General features: G+C 45.6%; 1 protein-coding gene across 3 annotated transcripts in view; it reads right to left on the reverse strand.

The window, feature by feature from the left end:
- Window positions 1-24,482, reverse strand: part of FNTB (farnesyltransferase, CAAX box, subunit beta) — a 40,560-nt gene that overhangs the window by 13,359 nt on the left and 2,719 nt on the right. The window contains exons 1-2 of one of the 3 annotated variants that reach the window (XM_066611519.1): window positions 12,565-12,770; window positions 1,027-1,091 (exon numbers count right to left, since the gene is read on the reverse strand). In XM_066611519.1, the coding sequence (XP_066467616.1) occupies window positions 1,027-1,091; window positions 12,565-12,705 (206 nt within the window). In that variant the 5' untranslated portion in view covers window positions 12,706-12,770. Of the gene's footprint in view, window positions 1-1,026; window positions 1,092-12,365; window positions 12,399-12,564; window positions 12,771-24,482 lie in introns of those variants that run through there. The other 2 variants (XM_066611521.1, XM_066611520.1) reach the window with 2 other exon arrangements.

A 24,482-nucleotide genomic window follows, 5' to 3' on the forward strand; every position in this document is an offset into this window, starting at 1 on the left:
GCTGTAAAACACTTGATGTGCAGCACAATCCTATCTTGTGCTGGAACTGGCAGGCCACGAGGCCTGCACTGCATCCAGCAAAAGAATGGGGCCAGAACTGACTCAGCCAGAGGGGAAACTCTTCCCCTTACCCCTGGTAAGCCGCCACAGCCCCAATGGGTCTCCTCAGACTTGTGCCACCTCTGGAGCAGAGCAGCTTCGAGCCACTCTGCACAGCTTGGGAAATGGGGTTGGGATCCGGCCCCAACTCCCTCTCCCCGCCCGCCCCTTGAAACACCCTCCCGGTCCCCACCCCATCCGCCCTAGACCCCTGCATCGGCTGAGCTTAGGTGATGCAACCCTCCTTCCCCAGATTGGTGCAGAGGCTGGATGCAGCCTCTGTGGGCCAGCGTGCATCCCTGTGCCAACCCAGCTGACTTTGGAGAAGTCAGGCACAAATGTGCTTTATGGCATGTTTGTGACCCTCCTGGGTCAGTAAAAGCGACTCGCGCTGGCCTAGGGCGCAGTTAGGATTGTGCCCAAAGATGCTTTCCACACAGTTCTTTCTTTACAAAGAGAAGGAGCCATTCATAAAAGGGTCACAATGCTGGTTTTAAGACAGATGTTTGCAATAAATTCAGGTTTCATTTTAGATCAAGTCATTTTTACAAGAGCTGAATCTAAATTTAAATAAAAAGCTGTTTATTTTCCTCTATCTTGCAGCTTGTGCAGTGAGGATACGGAGGTTATTGGGCTGAAGGAGCCAACACTAATCTGAACACGTAAACTCTTTCACTGAACTTCCTGTCTTACAAAAAGAGAAACAAGACATCTTGGCAAGCCACTCATCCTAGCAGGTGGCACTGGACAGTTCCCATGCCCAAGCAAAACAGGAAGACTGAAAAGGAGAACAAAGGACACATCACATCTCTGTAGGTGAAACTCATGGAGTATGTGAACCGGCACTCAAAAATCCGAAGTATCTCCTAGCAGTTTGCTCTCTTAAAGCAAGGTTGGAGGAAAGGTTGTGCAGACACAGCAACTTACTGCGAGTCATGATGGTTTGTCTTGTAAGCACTGAAGACCTCTTGGACTATGTCCTCCACTTTTGTCTGCAGCAAGTCAGTTTCAGGGGGGGGGAAGAGAAATAGAAAACATGAAGGGTGAAAGGAGACAACACTGTACAGTACATGAATATTAGGATGCAAGAAACCCTGTTTCACTCAGAGTGCAGCCCTGCAGAGCACTGGCCACTGAAGCACAATGGTGCATTATGGGATAGCATGCCAAGAACAAATATGTCTACAACAGTAGGGAGTAATTGTTCAGATTGTCAAAGGGCAAAATAACAGATGCCATTCCAGTTTGAAAAAGGCTTTGTAGAGGCAATGATCATAAAAAATACAAGTCCTGAACGATGTACTAAATCTAAATTATAGATCTAAGACTTGTCCTAAATCTAGGACTAAATGATGTTCTATTTTAGGATATTATATCTCACCATGACAGATATCCAGGGTAGCTGCCTGTGTGTCCGATTTAGTGCTGCAACACACAACCAGCAACACAAAAAGCGTACCTTCAAAAGGGTGGCCCATCTTTTCTTCCCCCACCCATGCAAACTGCACAGCCCACCATAAGCTTGCAGGGAATGGTCTCCATCAGCCATGTGCTTTGTCATATCATTGGGAAAGATTTCAGCATCCTTGCGAGTGTACTGCAGAAAGCAAGAACCAGCTTTTCTACTGTAAGAAAGGACTGAACCAGCACAACAACCCACCAGGGGCTCCACTCGAGCTCAATAAATCACAAGGCAGGATAGGTAACGAAGAACCTACTATACATAGGATGGCGCTCCATGAGCCAATTCAAGGTGTATAAACTACATTTTTAATTATTAATTGTTATATGTCATTTTTCAACAAAAAAGTTCAAAGCGGTTAAAGTTAGTATATAAATAAATGGTTCCATTTCCCAGGGCGGCTCACAATCTTTAAAAAAATGCAGCAGAGACACCAGTAATTTTAGTAATTTACCTAAGAAGACATGAACATGGCCAGCCCTGCCTTGCCCAATGCAAGTAAGGCATAAGCCAGCATTAAGCGCCCAGCAACAGATCAGGGACATCTGAGAGGCCCTCTGACCAGCTTGTGCAGAATGGGTATTCTGGTGCTACTAGAAGGAAGTTGGAGAGCCAGATTTGCATTCACAGTCTACTCTGCAGCTCCACTTAAGTGAAGGAAGAAGGCCTTAATTGTCACCTTCCTGTAGTCTGTTTTCCCCTCTAGTCTCAGTTAAAGGGCAGATGCTGGAGAGAGATAATAGAGGATGATTCATCAAAGATCTCTCTGGCCTCTGGCAAGGAAGCTCAACCTCAACCAAAAATTATGTGGACAACAATAATTTCAGCCACTTTGGCCTCGACAGCACAGGGCAGTGAGAGCCACTCAAATCATAAACCAGCCTCAGGATCCTATACCTCCAACGCACTGGGCGTGCTACTTGTGAGTCATATGTGCTTTACTTTTGTTCCCTCCAGAGAAAAGTCTCCCTTAGAAAAGAAACTTCACTTTTCCCCCATTTCACAGCTTTTCTCTTGAGCTTCGCTGTTTCAGCATGCCTGATGCAGAGGGGGGTAAAGGGGAATGAACTCAAAAGACCAAATAGGATAAAAGACTTTGACTCCATTAGAAATATTAAGCAAATCACACAGTAACAAAAATTTGTTCACATAGCCAGCTGAGTTTTTAAAAAATAAAACATTTACATGACTATTAGGACTTAATTGTCCATCAATATTTTTTCACTGGTTATAATTAAATATGTTAACTTGTATAGTTATTTCCATTGTCAATGTGGAAAATATTTACAGACTGCACATGCAAGGGGGAGGGAAGTACCCCAATGGTGCTATTTTCAATCACTACTAGTAAACAGTGATTGATTATGCATATTCCAGATATACCACCAATAACTGAGTCACACTCTGAATTTAAGAAAACAGGGTTTTTCCTCCTGTCTCCTAAAAGGAAACTATTTGCCATTTACATTGCTTAAAGAAGCTTGTCAGACTTTAGTTTGTGTGACAATGCTGGAAAAACCAGGGTTCTTCTGAAAACATTTTGTTTATAACCTGCTACTACAAATAAGCAGTACAGGCTGAAGTTTCCATTGTGGTCAATTGATCAGGAAATCCTTGGCCACCGTAGGATCTGTTCAAAAAAAGAGCTAGAGTTTTGCCAGCTATTTTATGGCAACATCCATAAACTCCAAAAAATTAAAACCTAAAAACTTATGGTATGGTATGTAGATGAATACTCCCAAGGAACATAAAGTAGGAAATACATTCTGGAAATGGATTCCCTTAATTTAGAAGTATGCAATTAATAATACTAATAGCTTCCCTGCTACAAGCCAACAAAGCCTTTGATGGGAAGCCTAGCAGCTGGATCCTAAGGACTGCTGGTCCAGCAAACACAGTCCCCAGCAGGGGGTGGCATAATCTACAGCAGTGTTTCTCAAACTGTGGGTCGGGACCCACTAGGTGGGTCACGAGCCCATGTCAGGTGGGTCCCCATTCCTTTCCATATTTTATTTTTATATTAGACTTGATGCTACCATGGTATGTGACTGCATTTGGGGAAATGTTACAGACCTGTACTTTGAACAAGCTACTATGTATATTCTTTTAACAATGACAGGAAATGGGTCTTACTCCTGGGTAAGTGTGGGTAGGATTGCAGCCTAGGATTGTTAAAAATTTTCCTGCTTGATGATGTCACTTCCAGTCATGACATCACTTTGGTGGGTCCTGACAGATTCTCATTCTAAAAAGTGGGTCCCAGTGCTAAATGTGTGAGAACCACTGATCTACAGCATCTAAGCAAGTTTTGCGGCATTACAAATCCTGGCAGGAATATCAGTGCAAATGTTTATTCAACCGTCCTGTTTACCAGTGATCAGCATGAGGAAAATGTGTCTACAAGATTTCTGCCACCTATGTAGTTTATGGAAAGTATAATATCTGCAGTGCTAACCACACAACACCCACAGGCAGCAGGTTCATCTACACAAGATCTTATAGCTCTTTACATTTAAATAAACATTTGTGAACCAGGGCTAGAATCAAAGCAGCATGTACAGAACAAAACTGTTATTTATTGGAAAAACAATTAGTGCAGTAGCCACATGTATTACAGATCATATATTGGAGCTCCTGAGGTTAGCAGTCCTCAGAAAGAGAAACAGCTTTCAATCAGCTGCTTCTCAAAGTACTGACTTACAGCCCAATCCTGAGCTGCCCGGCACCCAGAGGAGCAGCGGAGGCAAAACTGTGATCACTGTATCCTGAGTGCTCTGGGCAGCCACCAGCAGCTCCTGGGGGGAAGGGAGCAGGCCACACAATGCAGCTACTCAAGTCTGCACTGGCTATTTAGCCAGCACAGAGTTGAGAGGACCCATGTCAGGTCGGGAGGCCCATTGCGGGGTTCAGGATGCAGTGGAGCTCTCCCGAACCCTCCCGTTGCCCCCTCCCCTACCCTGCCTTCGCCCCACTTTCCCCCAGCCCCAGAATGCCACCCTGCCTCCCTCGACTCACGTCTCTGTTGTCTGGGGCTTGTCCCTTGCTCAGTGGCGTCGCTAGAGGGGTGCGGGCCACACCCGGTGACGCGCCAGGGGAGTGACGTGCCCTGGGGGTGATGTGCTAAAATTGTGCCGTTAGGAGCTACCATGTCATGCCATACACCGTTGGATGCGGAATGGCCAGCGGAACACAATGCAAAAACCCCGTTGAGATAGCTCCTTTCATTCAAAAGTTATGGCCAAAAAACCGGAAGGAAAAAAATGCATGGAGCCCTATGGAAAGTGAAAGTGAGCTGTATCACAAGTTTACTTGTGAGTAGGCGAAAAAGCCTTAGTGCATCGGAAAGGGCAGGCTGAGAGGAATCCAACGACACCTGAATAATCCCGATCCAATATATGCAGCCCCCCAAAAACACCCGAGAAGGAGATCCCTATTCAGCCCTATGGAAAGCAAGCAAAACCACGTGGCCGCGTTTACTCGCGAGTAGGCGCACTTGCCTTAGTCCGTTGGAAAGGGCAGGCAGAGAGGACTCCAACAACGTCAGAGTGGTCCTGATCCAATGAGTGCAGCCCAAAAAAAACACCGGAGAAGGAGGTTCCCCCTCCCACCTGCGAGTGTGTTCAGCTCTATGGAAAGGGAAAGGAAGCCATGTGGCCACGTTTACTTGCAAGTAGGCAACCTTGCCTTGCTGTCCAAAAGGGCAGACTGAGAGGACTCCAAGGTCACAATGGTCCTGATCCAATGAATGCAGCCCCAAAAACACCTGAGGAGGAGGTCCCTCCCCCCCAGCTACGCGTGTATGGGGCCCTATGGGAAGCAAAGCAGCCTCAGGTAGCATTTACTCGCGGGTAGGCAGACGTGCCTTGGCTGGCAGTCAGGCCAGGCAAAGAATGTGAGGACACCAGAATGGTCCCAATCCGATGGAACTGGAGTGCAACAAAAGCCCCAGAAGGCAGCCTCCCCCCCCCCCCCCCCCACTAGAAAGGACCAAGGAAGAGGCTTGAACTGGTAAGGGGAATGTTTTCTATTTTGCACTTGCAGTTTCCCTCACAGCCCAATCCTACCCACACTTTCCTGGGAGTAAGCCCCACTGACTCTAATGGGACTTACTTCTGAGTAGACAGGCATAGGATTGGGCTCTCAGACTTGTAAAGCCAGGTGGGTCTTTGTATTGATGTGCTTGAAATAGAAGGACTTTAAACTGGGCACTGGGAGGGATGTAAATCTCACTGATTCTTTTTGGGGTGTGTTACTGCAGGCAGATTACAGAGAAAACTTACTTGGTGGAACAGGACTAGCTCCCCCTTATTAATTATTTCTTTTATTTTAATTTAACTATTTATAATTATTTATTTTAATTTGCTTGATGATGTCAATTCTGGCCATGACATCACTTCCAATGGGTCCTGGACTGAGTGGGTCCAGGTGCTAAAAGTATGAGAACTGCTGTAATAAGGTGTTAGTAAGTTGACACGGGTGGGTGGGTGTGACCCTACAAGTTTTCAAAATCACTAAAATCAGAGTCTGGAGGAATAATACCATCATGTTATATATCAATCAATGCGTAATTTCATGCGGAATGCAATGAAACAAACCACACTGAAAGATCTGTGTTCTATCAAAAGGTACAGCCAAAAAACCAGTGGGGGCAGGGTGATGATACATCACCACGCTCAACACCTGGGGTGTTGCCCCACCCACTGCATGGGGTGATGCGCAGGCCTCCCACACCAGGTGACGCAAATCCTAGAGATGCCACTGCCCTTGCTCCAGGCAGCGTGCAGTGGGCCTCCATGCTGACTCAGCACAGACTGGCGCTGAGTGTCACAGGCATGTCTTATGGCAACACACACCAGCAGAGGCCTGGAACAGAGGGTTCAGGATCAGGCCCTTAGAGCCCAATCCTAATGCATGCCTACTCAGAAGTAAGTCCCATTCTAGTCAATAGGGTTTACTCGCAGGTACCCGTGGATAGGATTACAACCTCAAACTGTTGCCCAAAACCACATTGCTATAAGAAGAGCCTGGAAACATCACAAACACAATGTTCTACTCCAGGTACTTGCAGAGAGGTACTTGCAAAGAGGCTCCAGGTACTTGCAGAGAGCGTCTATCCAGAATCGCAGTGTGGATTCCGAGCCAACAGGTCCACCACTGATATGGTATTCTCCCTTAGACAACTGTAGGAGAAATGCAGGGAACAACGACAGCCACTCTTTATAACCTTCATAGATCTCACAAAGGCTTTCGACCTGGTCAGCAGAGACGGCCTCTTCAAGATTCTCCCCAAGATCGGATGTCCACCCAGGCTCCTCAGCATCATCAGATCTTTCCACAAGGACATGAAGGGCACTGTTGTCTTCGATGGCTCCACATCAGACCCTTTTGACATCCGAAGCGGAGTGAAGCAGGGCTGTGTTCTTGCACCAACCTTGTTTGGGATTTTCTTCGCTGTCCTGCTGAAGCAGGCCTTTGGAACTGCAACAGAAGGCATCTATCTCCGGACCAGATCAGACGGAAAGCTCTTCAACCTCTCCAGACTGAGAGCAAAATCCAAAGTCCAGCTGAAATGTCTGCGTGACTTCCTCTTTGCCGACGATGCAGCTGTCACTACCCACTCTGCCAAAGATCTCCAGCAGCTCATGGATCATTTTAGCAAGGCCTGCCAAGATTTTGGACTGACAATCAGCCTGAAGAAAACACAGGTCATGGTTCAGGATGTGGACTCACCTCCCTGCATTACAATCTCTGCGCATGAACTGGAGGTTGGGATTGTCACTCCCAGATTGGCCTTTTCAGCCACACTAGACGCTGTGCCAGAACCACCTTTCAGAGCGCGATACCATAGTCTTTCGAGACTGAAGGTTGCCAATACCTGTGTACCTTGGCTCAACGATCTCCGACACTCTTTCTCTCGATACCGTACTAAACAACCGCATCGATAAAGCAGCTACCATGTTTTCCAGACTCACAAAGAGTCTGGTCCAACAAGAAGCTGACGGAACATACCAAGATCCAGGTCTACAGAGCTTGCGTCCTGAGTACACTTCTGTACTGCAGCGAGTCATGGACTCTTCGCTCACAACAGGAGAGGAAACTGAGCGCTTTCCACATGCGCTGCCTCCGACGCATCCTCGGCATCACCTGGCAGGACAAAGTTCCAAACAACACAGTCCTGGAACGTGCTGGAATCCCTAGCATGTATTCACTGCTGAAACAGAGACGCCTGCGTTGGCTCGGTCATGTTGTGAGAATGGATGATGGCCGGATCCCAAAGGATCTCCTCTATGGAGAACTCGTGCAAGGAAAGCGCCCTACAGGTAGACCACAGCTGCGATACAAGGACATCTGCAAGAAGGATCTGAAGGCCTTAGGGATGGACCTCAACAAGTGGGAAACCCTGGCCTCTGAGCGGCCCGCTTGGAGGCAGGCTGTGCAGCATGGCCTTTCCCAGTTTGAAGAGACACTTTGCCAACAGTCTGAGGCAAGGAGGCAAAGAAGGAAGGCCCATAGCCAGGGAGACAGACCAGGGACAGACTGCACTTGCTCCCGGTGTGGAAGGGATTGTCACTCCCGGACTGGCCTTTTCAGCCACACTAGTCGCTGTGCCAGAACCACCTTTCAGAGCGCGATACCATAGTCTTTCGAGACTGAAGGTTGCCAATACAATAACTCCTGGGAATACCAGGGATCAACCACCATAAAAGATTTTAAGTACTGTGCACATTTCAAAAGCCCTGACAGCCAACCAGACCAGCAACACACTGCAAAACATATTTTCACAGGTTTTGTAAAATGTTGTGAAATAGTCACAAATCCTTTCCCCTACCCCCATGCTTTTCAAGTCGGAATGTGTACAGCGGCCTGGGGAAAGGATACTGCTCTCGCCCTTATCTCCAACGATTTTGAAAGCTTTGCCTACTTGAGAAGAATATAGTTCAGTTTGTGTGCCACAACCCCAAACCTTGAAAAAAGTATGAATGTAATGCTTTTCATTAGCATAGTATGTTTCCCAGCAGCTGTTTGCTCGTATCTCCTGCTTTCCCCGACACCTCCCCCCCCCCCCAGACTGCAAGCCCATTTAGGACAGGGAACCATTTTCTGTTTTCCTTCACTATGTAAACCACTTTATGAACTTCTTTGCTGAAAAGTAGTTCATCATCATCCTGCTAAGTTTAAGTATGGGGCAGGTGTAAGGGTAGAGAACTGAAGATTTCCTTTTGGTTCCCCCAAATTATGTTAATCAAGACATAGCATACATAGCAGACTCATCATAGTCTGATGAGTTTTCAAGACCCAATTACCAGGATCTATCAAGGTGCAGGAAGAAGGTGGCAGACTATAAGGAGCTGCAAAGGTCCCTCCCCCCATTAACATATAAAAACATCCTCATTGGGCTTCAACTTTTCCTGCATGCACATATGGTTCATCTCCACTGAATAAGATACAGAGTAGGCATAAAATTCATTATGATTCAGAATCCTGGGAAGATTACATGCACTCCCTTGCTGACTGAGTTGTGGCAGCATTTTACAAGGTCCTTGCCAGTTGTGAAATAATTATCTTTTATCTCCTTTAAAGAAGATGTTGCAAGAGTCTCAAGAAACTCACAGAATATCTTGCATTAGGATTAACGTTGCCTAATGTGAATCACAGAGGAGCTGTTTCTTTAGACCAGTGCTTGCTAGTTGGCAGCCTGCAGATTGGACATCTCCAAAGCAATTTTAACTGGTAGCCCTAAGACAGTTTCAATTAAGCGATGGCACGAAGTGTGCCCATGCTGGGTGATAGAAAGGAAGATGTTTTCAAGTTGTAATGAGTGCATAAATATGTAAATGTATATATGTATTTGCATGCAGTACTATACTTAACCCATTTTTGCTCAGCCCACAGGTGCACACATTTGGTCCCTGTTGTATATGTACAATACTGGAGAAAAATGGCTTAAGTGTATGAGCTAGCACTGAAAGCTTTGCAGCATAGATGCTACCTGCCCACATATTTTAATTTACTCTTAGAAATACAAGTCCTATTCCAACAGCTTGCCTCAAAACATCCACAAAGAACCCACAAAGCTAAGATTACACAGACATAACTAATGTTGAGACATTAAACCTGCCAAAAAAAACAGGTGGCCAAGTTTAAATCATCTGGAATAGTGAAGGTTTCAGTTGGCTTATTACATTTTCTCCCCATTATTGGAAGAGCATTTCTGTATCATTTAAACTTGATTTTAATAGCACCAACTTTACTACAGAGCCTGTCCTCTCACAAGGACTGTTCAGTGAAACCAACTTCAGATCCCAGGACTACCATCTGAAGAGCAGCCCCCAGGAAAAAGAAAATTAGTCAACCCTTTGATAGAGGATGTAAACAATCTTATGACCAAAAAGAGATACAGCTCTACAATAAAACCTTGCTCTATATACATTTTCAAAACATTCAGTTACGTACTGAAAACCACAGAAGTTAGCACAAGTTTACATATATGGTATATTTTGCTGGAACAAAAAACCTTTTAAAATACTGCAATAGGTTGAGGAAAGCCTGTCCATGGCATAATGGGGGAGGGGGGAGATACCTAGTTCTGTGGCCAAAACCTGGTGCTGAAGGATGGCCTGACCACAATGCCAACTGAGGGTCCAATCCTATCCAATTTTCCAGTGCTGGTGCTGCTGTGCCTATGGGGTATGCACTGCTTCCTGTGTTGGGGAGGCAGTCCCAGAGGCCTCCTCAAGGTATGGGAACATTTGTTCTCTTACCTCAGGGCTGCATTATGGTTGCACTGATGCAGGAAAGTTGGATAGGATTGGGCCCTGAGTCAGGTACTCCAGGCAATGAATTGACAGGGCTGACCCCACCTGCTTTTAGCTGCCTCCACCACTTTCCCTTCCTGCTCCTTGAACTTGAAAGGAAGACAGGAATTGAGGAGAAGTCAAAATGTGGAGAGGAGACTAGAGGGCTACAAGTAGAGGTGTTTGAAAATGGTGGGCTTTTTACTCAGAAGTAAGTCCATTGTGTTCAGTAAGACACGGGCTGTAATCCTGTCTTACTCACCAGAAACAATCACCTCACAAGTTCTTCAGAAAAAGAAAAATTAACAAAATTGGACAGAACCCATCCAGCATTCACTGAGAACACAAATGTGAAATTGCTGATCTACTAACTAAAGTACAACAATGCCCCTTAAGTCAGCCTCTCTGGACTGGAAGGTAGCCAACACTGATTTTTAAAAAGGGACCTAGGAGGATCCAGAAATTACAAGTTGATTCACATCTGCTGTAGGAAAAGTGGTGGAAAGTATAATTAAATTATTAAGCTTATAGGAGAACAAACCTTCAGGAAAGAAAGAGAATCAGCACCCCTTCTGCAAAGGTACATCCTGCCTCATTAAAATATTAGAGCTCTTTGAAAATTGAAAGCTGAGCTTTCAGAGTTTATAACAAAGTTCCTCACCAAAGACTCTTGATCCAACAGAACTCTTCTTTCTCATGAGTTGTGTGAGATGCAGAGTTCTCATCCCCCAGTTCACTTAAACCTGTTTTCTGAATCTAGAGCAAATGCTGCGGAGTTGCAAGTCACTAAGGGCGCAATCCTAACCAACTTTCCACCACTGGCATAGCTGTGCCAGTGGGGCATGTGTTGCATCCTGCAGTTGGGGGGCAGTCACAGAGGCCTCTTCAAGGTATGGCAATGTTTGTTCCCTTACCTTGAAGTTGCATTACCCTTATGTTGGTGCTGAAAAGTGGGTTAGGATTGAGCTCTAAATGTATTAACAGTTCAAAAAAACAAAACAGGTATGGCTCCCTGCACTCCCTAGAGGCTGGCACCCCCTTAGGTAAGTGGAATCCCCCTCCCCAGAAGCAGCACAATCCTGGGGATTGTGTTGCTGCATTCACCGCCTACCTGCCCCTTATGGGGCCAGAGCTAAGTGCTTCCCAGGCTAGTGGGTTGCACCAGCCCCTAAGTGGATTGGGAACCACTGCCCTGGAGCAGTGTTTCTAAACATTAGTCCTCTGCCATGCTCCACCATTTCACACGGTCCACCTATTCGAAGTACCACCGGAAGTAACTTACAATGACATCATCGCAACGTCATCATGGTTGGGAGGCCAGATGCCATGCAACAAACACCAGTAAGAGGCTTGGGGTGAACGGAAAGCTTTTTTCAAGCATGGAAAAGCCTCCTACCACTGTTTGTTGCGTCAAGTTCCTGCTCTTGCAGCTGGGTGGCAGGGGTCCAGCGAGACACCACCTCATGTGCCACTGGTGGTGCCCATGCCACTGGTTGAGAAAAACTGCCCTAGAGCAGGTCCACACAACAGAAAAGGTAAGGTGGTCCTTCAGGGTGTGCAGGCAGCTACCGTGCATGATGAAATGCTGGCAATATGAAGTCAGAGGATCTGTAAAAGTAAGAAGGGCGGGAGTGATAAGAGAAATGCATGACAGGTCTTTAAAACGCCCTGGCATAACAGAGTACAGCAGGATGTGCTGTGGGTGGGGAGGCAGGTGAGGCAGAGCCTCCCCACTGGAGTCCTTCGAAAAGCGCCGCCCCGCAGAGCGCGTGCGTGGTGGGTGCTTGGGCACCTCACATGGCAGCGGTGCTTTTCGAAAGACTCCAGTGGGGCGGCTCTGCCTCACCTGCCTCCCCACCCACCGCACACCCCTGCAGCACAGCATCTACTGCATGAACTTTGCAAGCACCAGACTTCTCGAACTAACCTCGGGCAGCACATGTGACTTACAGCCCAACCCTATGCAGGTCTATTCAGAAGTAAGTGCCATTGAACTCAATGGGGCTTACTCCCAGGAAAGTCTGCATGGGACTGCAGCCTCAGAGCCAAGCGGAGTGACACTCCCCACCAGAACGTTGCACACACTGGAGAGACTGCGATGGAACCTCCCGTTCTCTCCGTTCCATTGCCCCCCAGGAGCCTGCACGCGCTGCACGCTGGGAGTTGTAGTTCCGCCGCGCGAAAAGTGGGGGTGGCTTCCCGCCTCACCTGCTCCACCGAAGTGAGGGTCTGCACGCCGTCGTCCTCCAGCCTCTCCCGGCCGGGCTCCGTGCTGCCGACGCGCCGGTGGTGGTGGTGGTAGTGGCGCCGCCTGTCCGCGCTGGGCTGGGTGGAGGCGGCAGCCGCCATGATCGGAGGGAGTCGCTCGATCCGTTCAACTGGAGCTGCCGGTCCAGGAGGCAGCGGGCTGAAGCCCGGGCTACGGCAGCCCACTGAGGACATGAAGGCTCCGAGAGCGCTGCCGTATTCCGTCAAATACTTGCCCTGAAGAGCTGGTGGGGGCTTCCGTGACTCACTGCCGCCCCCACGTGGCGACTGTCGTACTCTCCCCACTGAACGTTCAACAGCCTGGCCTCTAGGAGGTTAGGGGCGGCAGGAGACTACTGAGGGCCCAATCCTGTGCCTGACTACTCAGGAGTAAGTCCCATTAGAGTCAATGGGTCTTACTCCCAGGAAAGTGTGGGTAGGATTGCAGCCTTTCAGCCCAGTCCTATGCCTGTCTACTCAGAGGAAGTCCCATTACAGTCCCAGGAAAGTGTGAGTAGGATTGCAGCCCAAGGGCCCAATCTTATCCAACTTTCCAGCTACAATGTAGCTACAATGCAGCCCTGTAGTAAGGTAAGACGTTCCTATACCTTAAGAAGGCTCCAGTGACTGCCCCTCCACCACAGGATGCAGCGAACACCCCATTTGCACAATTGCACCAGCACTGGAAAATTGGATAGAATTGGAGCCTTAAGTGTTTGACCTCTGGTGGGAACCTGCTTTTTTCTCTGTGATGTGCTCAGTTTGAGGCTCACCAGAGAAAATGAGGAGGGTTTTCCTAACCCAGTACTTGACTACAAAATTGTTCATGCTACACAAAGAATTTTTGTTTCCTTCCACAACCTGGATTTTTTTCACTACGGAAAACAAATACAGTCAGCTCTCTTTACTATATGCCAGTGGTTCTCACGCATATAGCACCAGGATCCACTTTTTAGAACAAGAACCTGTCAGGACTCACCAGAAGTGATGTCGTGACTAGATGTGACATCATCAAGCAGGAAGATTTTTCACAATCCTAGGCTGCAATCCTACCCACACTTACCCAGGAAAAAGTTCCATTTACTACCATTGTTAAAAGAATATACAGAGTAGCTTGTTCAAAGTACAGGTCTGTAACATTTCCCCAAATGCAGTCACATACCATGGTAGCATCAGGTCTAATATATTAAAAATAAAATATTGAAATGAATGGGGACTCACCTGAAATTGGCTCGCGACCCACCTAGTGGATCCCGATCCACAGCTTGAGAAACACTGCTACATGCAAATTCACTATCTGTAAGGGGCAGAATTGCAACCCACTTCTCATTAACTGCAACTGTCTTCTTGTAACCTGTGAATACTGCGCTGGTGCCACATCAAACAGGCATTGGAATTGACCCATGGAGAACCGTCTGACACATTTGTGTCGACTTCCAGACTTGCTCCACCATCTTGGGCACCATCTTGGGGATTCCCGTTGAACCTTCACAACCCTGGCAGTGATGAGAGGTCTATGGAAGGCTACTTGAGGGCTTCTTTGGAGCTGGGGCAAGCCAAGGGAAGGAGCCAAGAGGGAGGAGGAGAAGTAAAGCAACCCCCTCCCCACTGTTGGTCTCTGAGGCCTCGTTGTTGGACCAGCAACTTTCAACACATTGAGGGATAGCCAGCACGGAGAATCACCATCGCCATTGCCATAACCTTCAATGCATCAAGGAATATCCAGCACAGAGGAAAAAGCGTCAGTTGTTGGAGGTGTAGATGAGCCCTCACTATCATCAAGCCCCATAGACTTGATGTAAAAATTCAGGTTCATAAAGTTCATAGAGTGTATGGTGAAAAGTGTCCCCTGGAACTTAACCCCATTTTTCCCATAGGCTCAATGATTTGGCATCTGCTAATTCAGCATCTACTAGGTTTTCCAGGAACCTAACCCTAGCAGATGATGAGAACTGACTATATCCCATATTAATGTTGTTGTTTTGAAGCATGATTTTGCTTGAATAGTGCAAGAGCAGAGCAAACTGTGTTCTGGAAATCTCTAGACAGGCTGCAGTGAGATGCCTTTCCCTTCCCAGCCTGGCCAGGTGGTGCGTGGGAAGACGCTTGTGTGGTTCAAGATGGAGGACTCCTACTGCATGACTATGTTTCACACGCATCCTATTCCCCATTTCATTGTAAATGAGATGTAGACTGAGGGAATTTTCCCAGGCCTAGGGAAATCTTGTTTGATGGAGGGAAAGAGGGATTTTTCTTTAAGAAGATAGAAGTTTTAGAGCAGGCAGCAGCATAGTTTTGTCACACTCAAGGGAGTTATACTGTACTTGTATCCAATTCTGTAGCGGCTTTGAAATGTATTCTAAGTAGAGGTTCCCCTCCACTCACAGTGGATTACGCTTCCCTTGTGTTCACTATGCCAGCACAGTGCTCTCCTCCTACTGGAAGCATCTCAACTGGAAGAGAGCACTGTGCTGGCATAGGGAAGCATAATCCCCTGCCAGAACTGAGCAAACATTGTTGACCTGTAATGAGGTTTGCACTGTTCATTTTTCTGCCTTTTCTTGCATTTTCAGTACCTCAAACTATTTCCAGAAAAAAAAATAAAAAAAATAAAAAATCAAATTCTTGTTCACAAAGAAGAAAAGTTGTACAGTAAATCTACGAACACTGGGATGGGAGAGCAGACCCTGTCAGAGAGGCACTGCTGGGTTAACCTTAGAGACCAAACACCCAGACAGTGGACTTTCTCCAGCTGAATTCCTGGTTTTCTCCCACTACATGCCCCCAAGTGGACAGCAAAAGAACTGGTATTCTTGTTCCTCATTTAGAAAGGAAAGTCAGATAATCCTCTTGCTATTTATTGGCAACAAAAATCTCTCCTCTGATTAGCCTCTCCTAAAACTTAAAGGAACTGGAGCATTTAAAGTCTTCAACCTGAGTATAATACATACTGCAAGATACAGTCAAATTGATATGTTTGTCTTTCTCATTGCACTGCATCTTTCCTTTTCTAGGAATACAGAGCCCTAGTAGCTGAGAAATATTGCTTGCACTCCTACCAGTGGGAGATGTGCAGCCCAGTCATGTCCACTGTGTTTACTGAGAAGTGAGTTCTGCTGAATTCACTGGGACTTGCTGTCCAGTAAGTGTGCATAAATTGCAGACTTAAAAGCTGCTCCAGAGAAAGGAGATTCTCTATGGGGGGAAAAGAAAAGAAGGCAGTAAGCAAAGCAAAAAAAGTATAAGATATTGATGTAAGACAGGACCAAATAAGAATTTTCACTTTACAAAACCATGGACAAGAGAAATCTCTACAAAAAGCAAAGCACAAGAAAACCAAAATAAATTCAGCTAAAACTTGCTCACCTCCCCTGAAATTAAGAAGCAGGCAGCCCAATCCTAACTTGCGCTGGAACAGGCAGGCTGACTGACCTGCACTGTATCCAATGTGGGTGAGGAGGTGGCTGTGGCACAACTCAGAGTAAGGGGACAAATATCCCTTTTGCACGCCAGCAATCCCTATGGGGGCTACTTGTATCTGCACCAGCAAATCGCTGATGCATATCTGAGCAGCCCAGTGTAATGCCAGGATGGCCAAGAAGGGGGTTATGATCTGGCCTAAGTTGCCAAAACTGGCCCCACCCCCCTCCCTGGCCCAGCCCATCCACTGGCCTACCCTCTCCCTGCCCAAGAATGCCCCTGTTCCACCTTCCCGCAACCATCTCCAACCCCCAACTCTGGCCACCCTCAGCCGGTGCAAACCTTCCACTGGTCTGTATCTGGTACAGGGAGACCAGCTGTCTCCTTGCGCCAGCCTACCTGGCTTACAAGGAAGTGCAAACATGCTTTCCAGCATGTTTGTGACACTCCTGGGCAGGCGCAAAGGACTTACGCCACCCGAAGGACAGGTTTGGTTTGCTCCCTTTGGTGTTGATGGAAGACGTGGATGGTCCACAGAGTTGCACACTTGAAATTGTTTTATTTATTTAAAGAATATACGTCCTGCCTTTCCCTTGCCAAAGCAAATACCCAAGGTGGCTTACAAAATGTTCATAAAACATAATACAATAAAAAATAAGGCCAGTGCTGGGCTGGCCAAAATAATAAGGCCAATGTCAGGCCAGTGGTGGACTCCGTGGGAGCTGGTGTTGTAGACTCTCAATAGCCTGCACACCTTCTTTCCTCCCTCTGGGCATACAGGTCTCAAGCCAGCCCTGGAGAAGTGGAGGAGAGGTGGCACCAGCAGTCCTCTCAGGTTGGTGCTGGTCTCTCTGGGAGCCAGTGTGACAACACGTACAACAACAGCAATATTATTATTATTATTATTATTATTATTATTATTATTATTATTATTATTATTATTATTATTATTAACAGTATTTATATACCGCTTTTCAACCAAAAGTTCACAAAGTGGTTTACAGAGAAAAATCAAATAACTAAATGGCTCTCTGTCCCAAAAGGGCTCACAATCTAAAAAGATGCCAAGGAAAAGATGCCAGCAGACAGCCACTAGAACAGACAGTGCTGGGGTGAGGTGGGCCAGTTACTCTCCCCCTGCTAAAAAAAGGAGCACCCACTTGAAAAAGTGCCTCTTACCCAATTAGCAGGGGTTAATATGGAGAGAATCGTGCAAAAAAATGTTATGTTCTCGGAATCATTTTCAACCTTTCATTGAACAGTAATCCAACAGGCTGAGCAAACAGTGGTAGACCTGTAGGAAATCAATTAGTGTGTAAGTCTCCCAGAGCAGAATGACTGTAGATGGGTACAGAAATAGCAGAAAGATGGGTAGTGCATTTAAATCAACAATCACTGTTATCAGGCTCCTGTCCAACAAGGATCTAAAAGTTGTTGCCATTAAATTCCTTAGATATAAAGACTCTATTAAGCAGCTAAAGAGCCCTATGATTTATGATGGCTCCATACAAATGCTCTTTTAACATTGCTATCTATAGTATATAAAAAAGTGGATGTTTTGATCTCCTGTCCTTGTTCAAGCCATGCTTACAGCATAAAGGCAAAACCAAAGTATCTTCAGCTTACCTGCTATGACCTCTGCTATGTTGTAGCAAACACAGTTAGCCACTCTACAGCTGCCCCAGAGTCAGCAGCTCCCCAAGGAAGTTGTAGCATTATCCAGAGATGCAGCAAGGAGCTAACCACATCATAAAATCAGAAAGAGCAAGTATAATACAATCACTAGGAAGGAAGTGTGTAGCTCATGACTGAACCGAGGACTTTCTGGAAACTCTGTGGTGAGGGGGTGCATTCTGGAGCATTTGTTGAGCACCACATTCATCAGATCAGGACCACTCTGGTGGCCTTGCAGTCCCTTTTGCCTGGCCTTCACAAGGAGCCCAAGCACATTTGCTTACTAATGAGTAAATGTGTATGTGTAGGTCAATTTCACTTTCCATAGGGCTCAATACATTTTCTTATTAGCTTGGAGGGTGGGACTTCCTTCTCATGTGTTTTTGGGAGGGTCTGTGTTCACCAGATTGGGACCATTCTGGTGATGTTGCTTTCCTCTTGGGCTGCCCTGCAAAGTGGACTGAGGCACAGTGACCTACTCATGAGTAAATACATACATGTAGCTCACTTTAACTTTTGATAGGTCTCAATACATTTTTCTTATCCACTTGTCAGGTTCAGTTTCACGACCCACAGTTTGGGAAACATTGCCATAAACCCTTTCCTGGGGGCACACCCCATTGAATACAATGGGACTTACTTCTGAGTAGACATGTATAGGATTGAGCTGTTACTCTATGATTCAAGAGGAGCGAATATATTTTGGTTAAACCACCTTGATGGTTCTAAATTGCTGAGGCGTGTTGAAGGTTATTGATAAAATCATGCTCTTGTCCTGAACATCAAAACAAACAAAAACCAGGTTCAGTTTCTCACACTGGCATTCCCGGGGGGGGGGGGGCAACTAAGTTTCTTTATGTGCCATGTAAAATATCCCCTCCCCTCTGGCTTCTGAGCCATTTGGGAAGGTGAGAGCAAAGTGGAGGAGATCTGTCTGCTGTCCTCTTTGCTTTCACAGCTGTGACTGGCCATCCTATAGCCTAAGAAACTTAGCAGTTTGCCCCCCTTCCAGCAGGAAAACAGCTGTTTCCCACAGCTTTGTTTCATTGTTTCGAGGAAGAGAAGGAAATCCAATAGAAAAATGTAGTCTGAGGTTATAGAAATTATACTGAAAACTGTAAGGGGTGGAAGTTGTAGTTTAACACTGAAAATTTAAATTTTGTGAAATGTAGATACAGAACTTTGCTTATTACTTCTAGGCGAGTTTATTTACCATTTTCAGATGGGAGCCTGTGCATTTCTGTTATCTCCATTTTCTAGGTAAAGTGACTAATGTGAGCCAAATTATCCAAATAAGAAAGGGAGTAGTTCAGTGCCACAGTCTGAAATAGAACCTTTAATAGTTTTCCTAGACAAAGAAGCTTTATTTCCTTTGTGTAGGCTTCTAATGTTTTGGGAGAAATAGGGTTTTGGCCTCGGTCTGCATAGCATCCTCAAGCAACATAGAAATCTCTATTCATTTTGATTCCTTCCAATGACAATCAGACACAACTCCTTCAAAACCAGAAGAGCAATGAAATGATGGTGTTCTCCTGCAGTTTGTCAATCAGAAGGAGCTAATTCTCCTTGTTTCCTTATGTTCTCAGGTGTAGTGCACATACCATGTTGCTAAACACAGAATGGTAAATGTCTGCCTATGTACATGGAATAGCTCAGAGAACGCTGGGGGGGGGGTGGAAGTAAGGGCACTGTCATAGAGATTTGCTATAGCAACCACTGAGTGTACTCCTAAGAACATAAGGAGAGGCCTGCTGGATCAGGTATCTCACAGTGGCCCAGCAGATGCCTCAAGGAGCACTTAAGGCAACAAAATACCTATGCTGTTGCCACTCCTTTGCATCTGGCATTCTGAGACTTACTACCTTTAAAACCTGGAGACTGCATATAGCCATCATGACATGTAACCTGTGATTGACTTCTCCTTCATCAATCTGCTGAATTCCCTTTTAAAGGCAGCTAGGCCAGGTACCAGTACAATATGCCATGGCAAGGAGTTCCACAGATTAATTACTCACTGAATAAAGAAATATTTTCTGTTCTAATTCTCCTACTCAATTTTAGTGGATATCCCCTGGTTCTGATGGTGTGCAAGAGGGAAAAAGCTTCCCTCTGTCCACTCTATCTCATAATTTTATACCTCAGTCATGTCCCCCTCAGGCATCCTTCCTCTAAGAGCCCCAAACATTTTAGCCTTTCCTAGAAAGGGAGGTGCTACCCCAGCTCAGTTAGCATTTTGGTCACTCTCTTCTGTACCTTTTCCAGTTTCACTCTGTCAAAGAAGGCATACACTTCTGTCAGTATGAATGTTGTTAATATGTAGAAAGCATCTCTGTGTTTGCACTGGTCCTGCCCTGTTGTAATCATGGCCCATGTTAATGATTTTGTGCTCATAAATGCCACACTGAGTATTTCTACCCTACTGCCTTAAGGAGGGAGCAAGCCAATGTTTGCTTATATTAAGTATTGCTAATTCAGAATTTTTATTCTTAAATGTTCAGCTGTAGATCTAAATATGTACTGAGGACGGTGGGTCCTGTTTTTCCAAGTTGCTCTATGACAAACAGGAACATGTGTTCATCTTGCTGCCCTGCTGTGTTGCCTTGATAAAATATTACAGCTCTTCAGTGCTTCAGCTCTCAGCCCATAACATGCAGACAATAGCCTTGAGCCTAGTACTGTATTTCCTTTTATAAGATGTGAACCTTCTGCTGCTCAACTTCACTGGGACACAGGCACAGACTCAGATAAACACTCCCAAACCTACTGAAACCAGTTAGCAGCTGGTTCAAAACAGACAAAAGGAAGACAACACATACTTAACATACAGAACTCACTGTCTAGGATGTGTTAATGGCCATCAACATGCATTGGCCTTTTGGAAAGAGATATTAGACAAATTCATGGAGGCAATCTAAGCTAATGATTGCCACTAGCACAGATCTTTTCTTTTTGTGGTGTTCTGCTAAAAAGGCATCACGAACAATTTATTTATATATACATAGGAACATAAGGTGTTCCTCCATTGGATGAGACCAGAGCTTATCTTGTTATGAAGTTACCTGAAACTGTAACCCATGGAGGGGTGGCAAATGGACAAGCCCATCTACTATCCTATCCAAACTGCTGCCACTGAGTGCTGGGACACTCTTTCAACTTGGTAGAAGCATGCTGGAAGAGGGCTGTAGCAGTGGCAGCCCCCTTCTTCCTCCAGTACCAAGTGCGTGAGAAGAAGTTTTGGAGCTGCAGCAGCCTTTTTTCCCCTCCACTGCACTGGAAGGAGGTTTTTTAAACAAGCATCCACTGCTCCAAATAACTTCTCATCATCTATTCGGGAAGCACCAAGTGGGCAGGAAGAGGCCATTTGGAGCCTGCACCCCCTTCCTTTTATTTATGAAGAGTGGAGCATGCAGCCTTCCTGCTCCATGTACCAGCATGCACTGCTCCCATTCCTTTCAAAGAGAAGTGGTACAGAGCAGGGAGGCTGCATGCCACTCATCATATGCAAAGGGGAGTAGGGGTGGCTGCTTGTTCCCCCACCTGCCAACCCACCCGCCCTTCTCTCTTGTCCATGGAGCTGGGCGCACACAGTAATCCATGCACAGAGGCAACATCTGGGGGGATCCTGGCAGCACAGGGGCAACAATCCCTGCATGAGGCAAAAGTTGATCCCCCCCAGCTCAAATCTTAGGTGTTAAGTAGTTTATTTTTTACAAAGGACAAAAATAGAGAAATGGCCTGAGACATTTTGGCTCCTGAGGCTCCAAATGGCAACCCCTCTCCCTCAGAAATAAAAATAAATAAATGACCATTTCCTGGCCTGTAATGGTACCTCAAAATCTGTCACCAGGTGCAAGCCATTTCATAGCCTATTGGTAGAGTGGGGCCTGCAGGAAAAGCCTGCACGTCCACCAGCTTCTCCCCATTTTAAAACTCAGAGCAACCTAGAGTCACAAGCAGGGTAGTGACTGTAGTTGCAGAAGTATGTAACACTCACATGGCTCTGAAGTCCAGCACTTAAATAATTATATGAAGCAGCCTAGTAATATGAGGCTAGTAGTATTTGCTTAGAGGGCATAGGACATACTATACGTAAAACCTCTAGGCTGGGGGGAACTCATTTCTTACAAAGGCCACATTGCATTCATGGTGCCTGCAGAAATTAATATCATTAAGCAGGAAATGATGTCATTGAGCAGGAGGTGACCTGAAATAAGCACTTAGTTCTCTGCAAATGATAGTGGAGAAAATATGCAAATCTTGATCAGTCATAAAGCAACCACAAGTCAGCAACTTGATGATGCCTGAAGGCAAATGCTACTCTGTGATGTATGATGCAACAACTTCCACTATAGTTAGAGAAATATACTGGAAGCACATACTATATATAAGTACACACACGCTTTTTTTAAAGCTGTCTTTCTATTCTTAAAAAAAAACACATAAGCATCATTTCTCAAGACCTTGGGTTCTGAAGTCTTATGAGAGACCTCTGAACACCATTGGAGACCCTCCAAATCTTGGCCATGGAGATCTTAGCAGCTACATCATGAAGAGCTTTTGCTGGCCAGATGAAGAGCTTCTAGGGGCTGTATATGACCTGCAGACCTTATGTTTGATACCCCTGCTCTAGGCAAAACATAAGGTTTTAAACAATTCTTTATGTTATGTTTAACAAGAAAACAGAAATATAGGTACAGCATTCAACAGAAAATGAAATAAATCATATACAAGGTAGCTAAACTAATTTGACATGGAATTATCTATACATTCACTTGTGTAACCTTGGTATCAATGCTTACACAATATCCATAGCCAAGCAGGGTACAGCACCTAAGCTATACATAGCAAAGTTCCCTTCTAAGTCTGAAGAAAACAGTATGAATATAACTGGTCAGTGGCAAAACAGTTCCTCAAATATAAAACACATATCCAAGACTTAGGGTGCAATCCTAACTAACTTTCCAGTGCTTACATAGCTGTGCCAATATAGCATGCACTGCATCCTGCAATAGGGAGGCAGTCAAGGAGGCCTCCTCAGGACAAGGGCATGTTTGTTATCTTTCCTTGGGACTGCATTGCAGCTAGGTCAGTGCTGGAAAGTTGGTTAGGACAGGGGTGCTCAATAGGTAGATCGCAAGGCAAAATGAGTAGATCGCGGAGTGCCGACCCCCCCCCCTTTCAGGTGCCTCTGGGAGGAAACGCCGGGAGTAAGGCCCATTGTACTCAATGGGGCTTACTCCCAGGTAAGTGTGGCTAGGATTGCAGCCTCACAGCCTAATCCTAGGCATGTCTACTCAGGAGTAAGTCCTGTTATACTCAGTGGGGCTCAAGGTACACCAACATACATTGTACACATAAATGTTATATGTTATGATGGTGCGAACATTGTAAAAAAAACTCTGGTAGATCTCCGGGCCTTGCTGGGTTTCAAAGTAGCCAAAAAAGTGTGAGCACCCCTGGGTTAGGATTTTGACCTTAAGTTAATCTTGGGTGGGGGGAAAAAGCCAAGGTGTGGAAGGGATGATATCAGTTCTAATCAATCTCAGATCTTCTGTCTCAATGTTCCCATTGTACATAAAGTGTTTGCATTTCTAAAGGCATGAAATGTCAACTAATTTCCTACAGACAACTTTAAAGGTTTTCAACATGCATGGTTGGAAGTAAATCCTGGTTACATCAGTGGGAGTTTCTTTGTGTAAATACTTTTAGAGTATATGTGGTTGAAAAGTTCACATTTCTCCTGACAGGAGGTTTGGCTAACTGCTTACATACTCTTTTTTTTTGGTTGTTTTTAAGCCTCTGAATTTGATTGATGGGGTAGAAGCTTCAATTGTTTAGGAAGGAGATCATTTAGCATTTGACAAACCATAGAAGGTTGTTAATGAAATTCTAATTGGTACTGTTAGTGTAGCAGATTTTTTCTCACCACTCACCCACCCCCTAACTGGGCTATGGGTCAGACACTTGGTATACTTGTAACTCATATTTCTATGATCATTATAATTCTGTATTGGCATAAACTAAGCTAGCACCTTCATAGTTCTGTCTGTCTAGAGATGTGGCAGGATCAGTGTAAGCCTGACTCACACATGCATTTTGCAGTATGATGGCTGCCCAAAATACATGTATGGTTATACAGGTGCAGCCTATTTATACATGGATTTTTTATACATGGATTTGACTCAACATGAATGGCCCCTGCAAATGAGAAGGAATGTGCTGATCCTTCTGGCAGGAGGTCTGGTCTAGAGGGTAGAACCTCCCTTAGCCAGAAGATAACATTAGAAGGTCGCCAGTTCAAGGACACCGGCAGCTCCCTGAACTGCTGAGAATGAAGCAGCTGACAAGCCCAGCTGAGTGATTCTACCTGCTCTTGGTGTGAGCAAGAAGCGTCTTGGCTGCCCTCCATGTGAGAGATGGAGCTGCTTGTCAGCCTGCGTTGGAGAACTGGAGACCAGAAGTGAGACCAAACCAGGAAGATCCATTCTGAAATGTTGTTGGTTCTTGAAAAAGAGAACCTCTATGCTTGTAAAAATCCCCTTGAGGGATTTAGAAATGCCTGCCTATGTAAACTGCCTTGAATAAAGTCAGAGAAGTAATCCGATGACCAGAAAGGCAGTATATACATACCTAGTTATCATCATCATCCCTGGAGAAGGGGAAAATGCATTTCTTTAAAATCAGTTTTAAAACAGTCCTTTAACAATAGCCTCCTTAATGAGAGAGAGAGGACAGCTGACTGACAATCCATCAATCCTTCTCTCCCCAGTGGACCCCTCCCTTCC

Source organism: Tiliqua scincoides, chromosome 1 (assembly GCF_035046505.1).
Source record: "Tiliqua scincoides isolate rTilSci1 chromosome 1, rTilSci1.hap2, whole genome shotgun sequence".
Classification (NCBI taxonomy): Eukaryota; Metazoa; Chordata; class Lepidosauria; order Squamata; family Scincidae; genus Tiliqua; species Tiliqua scincoides.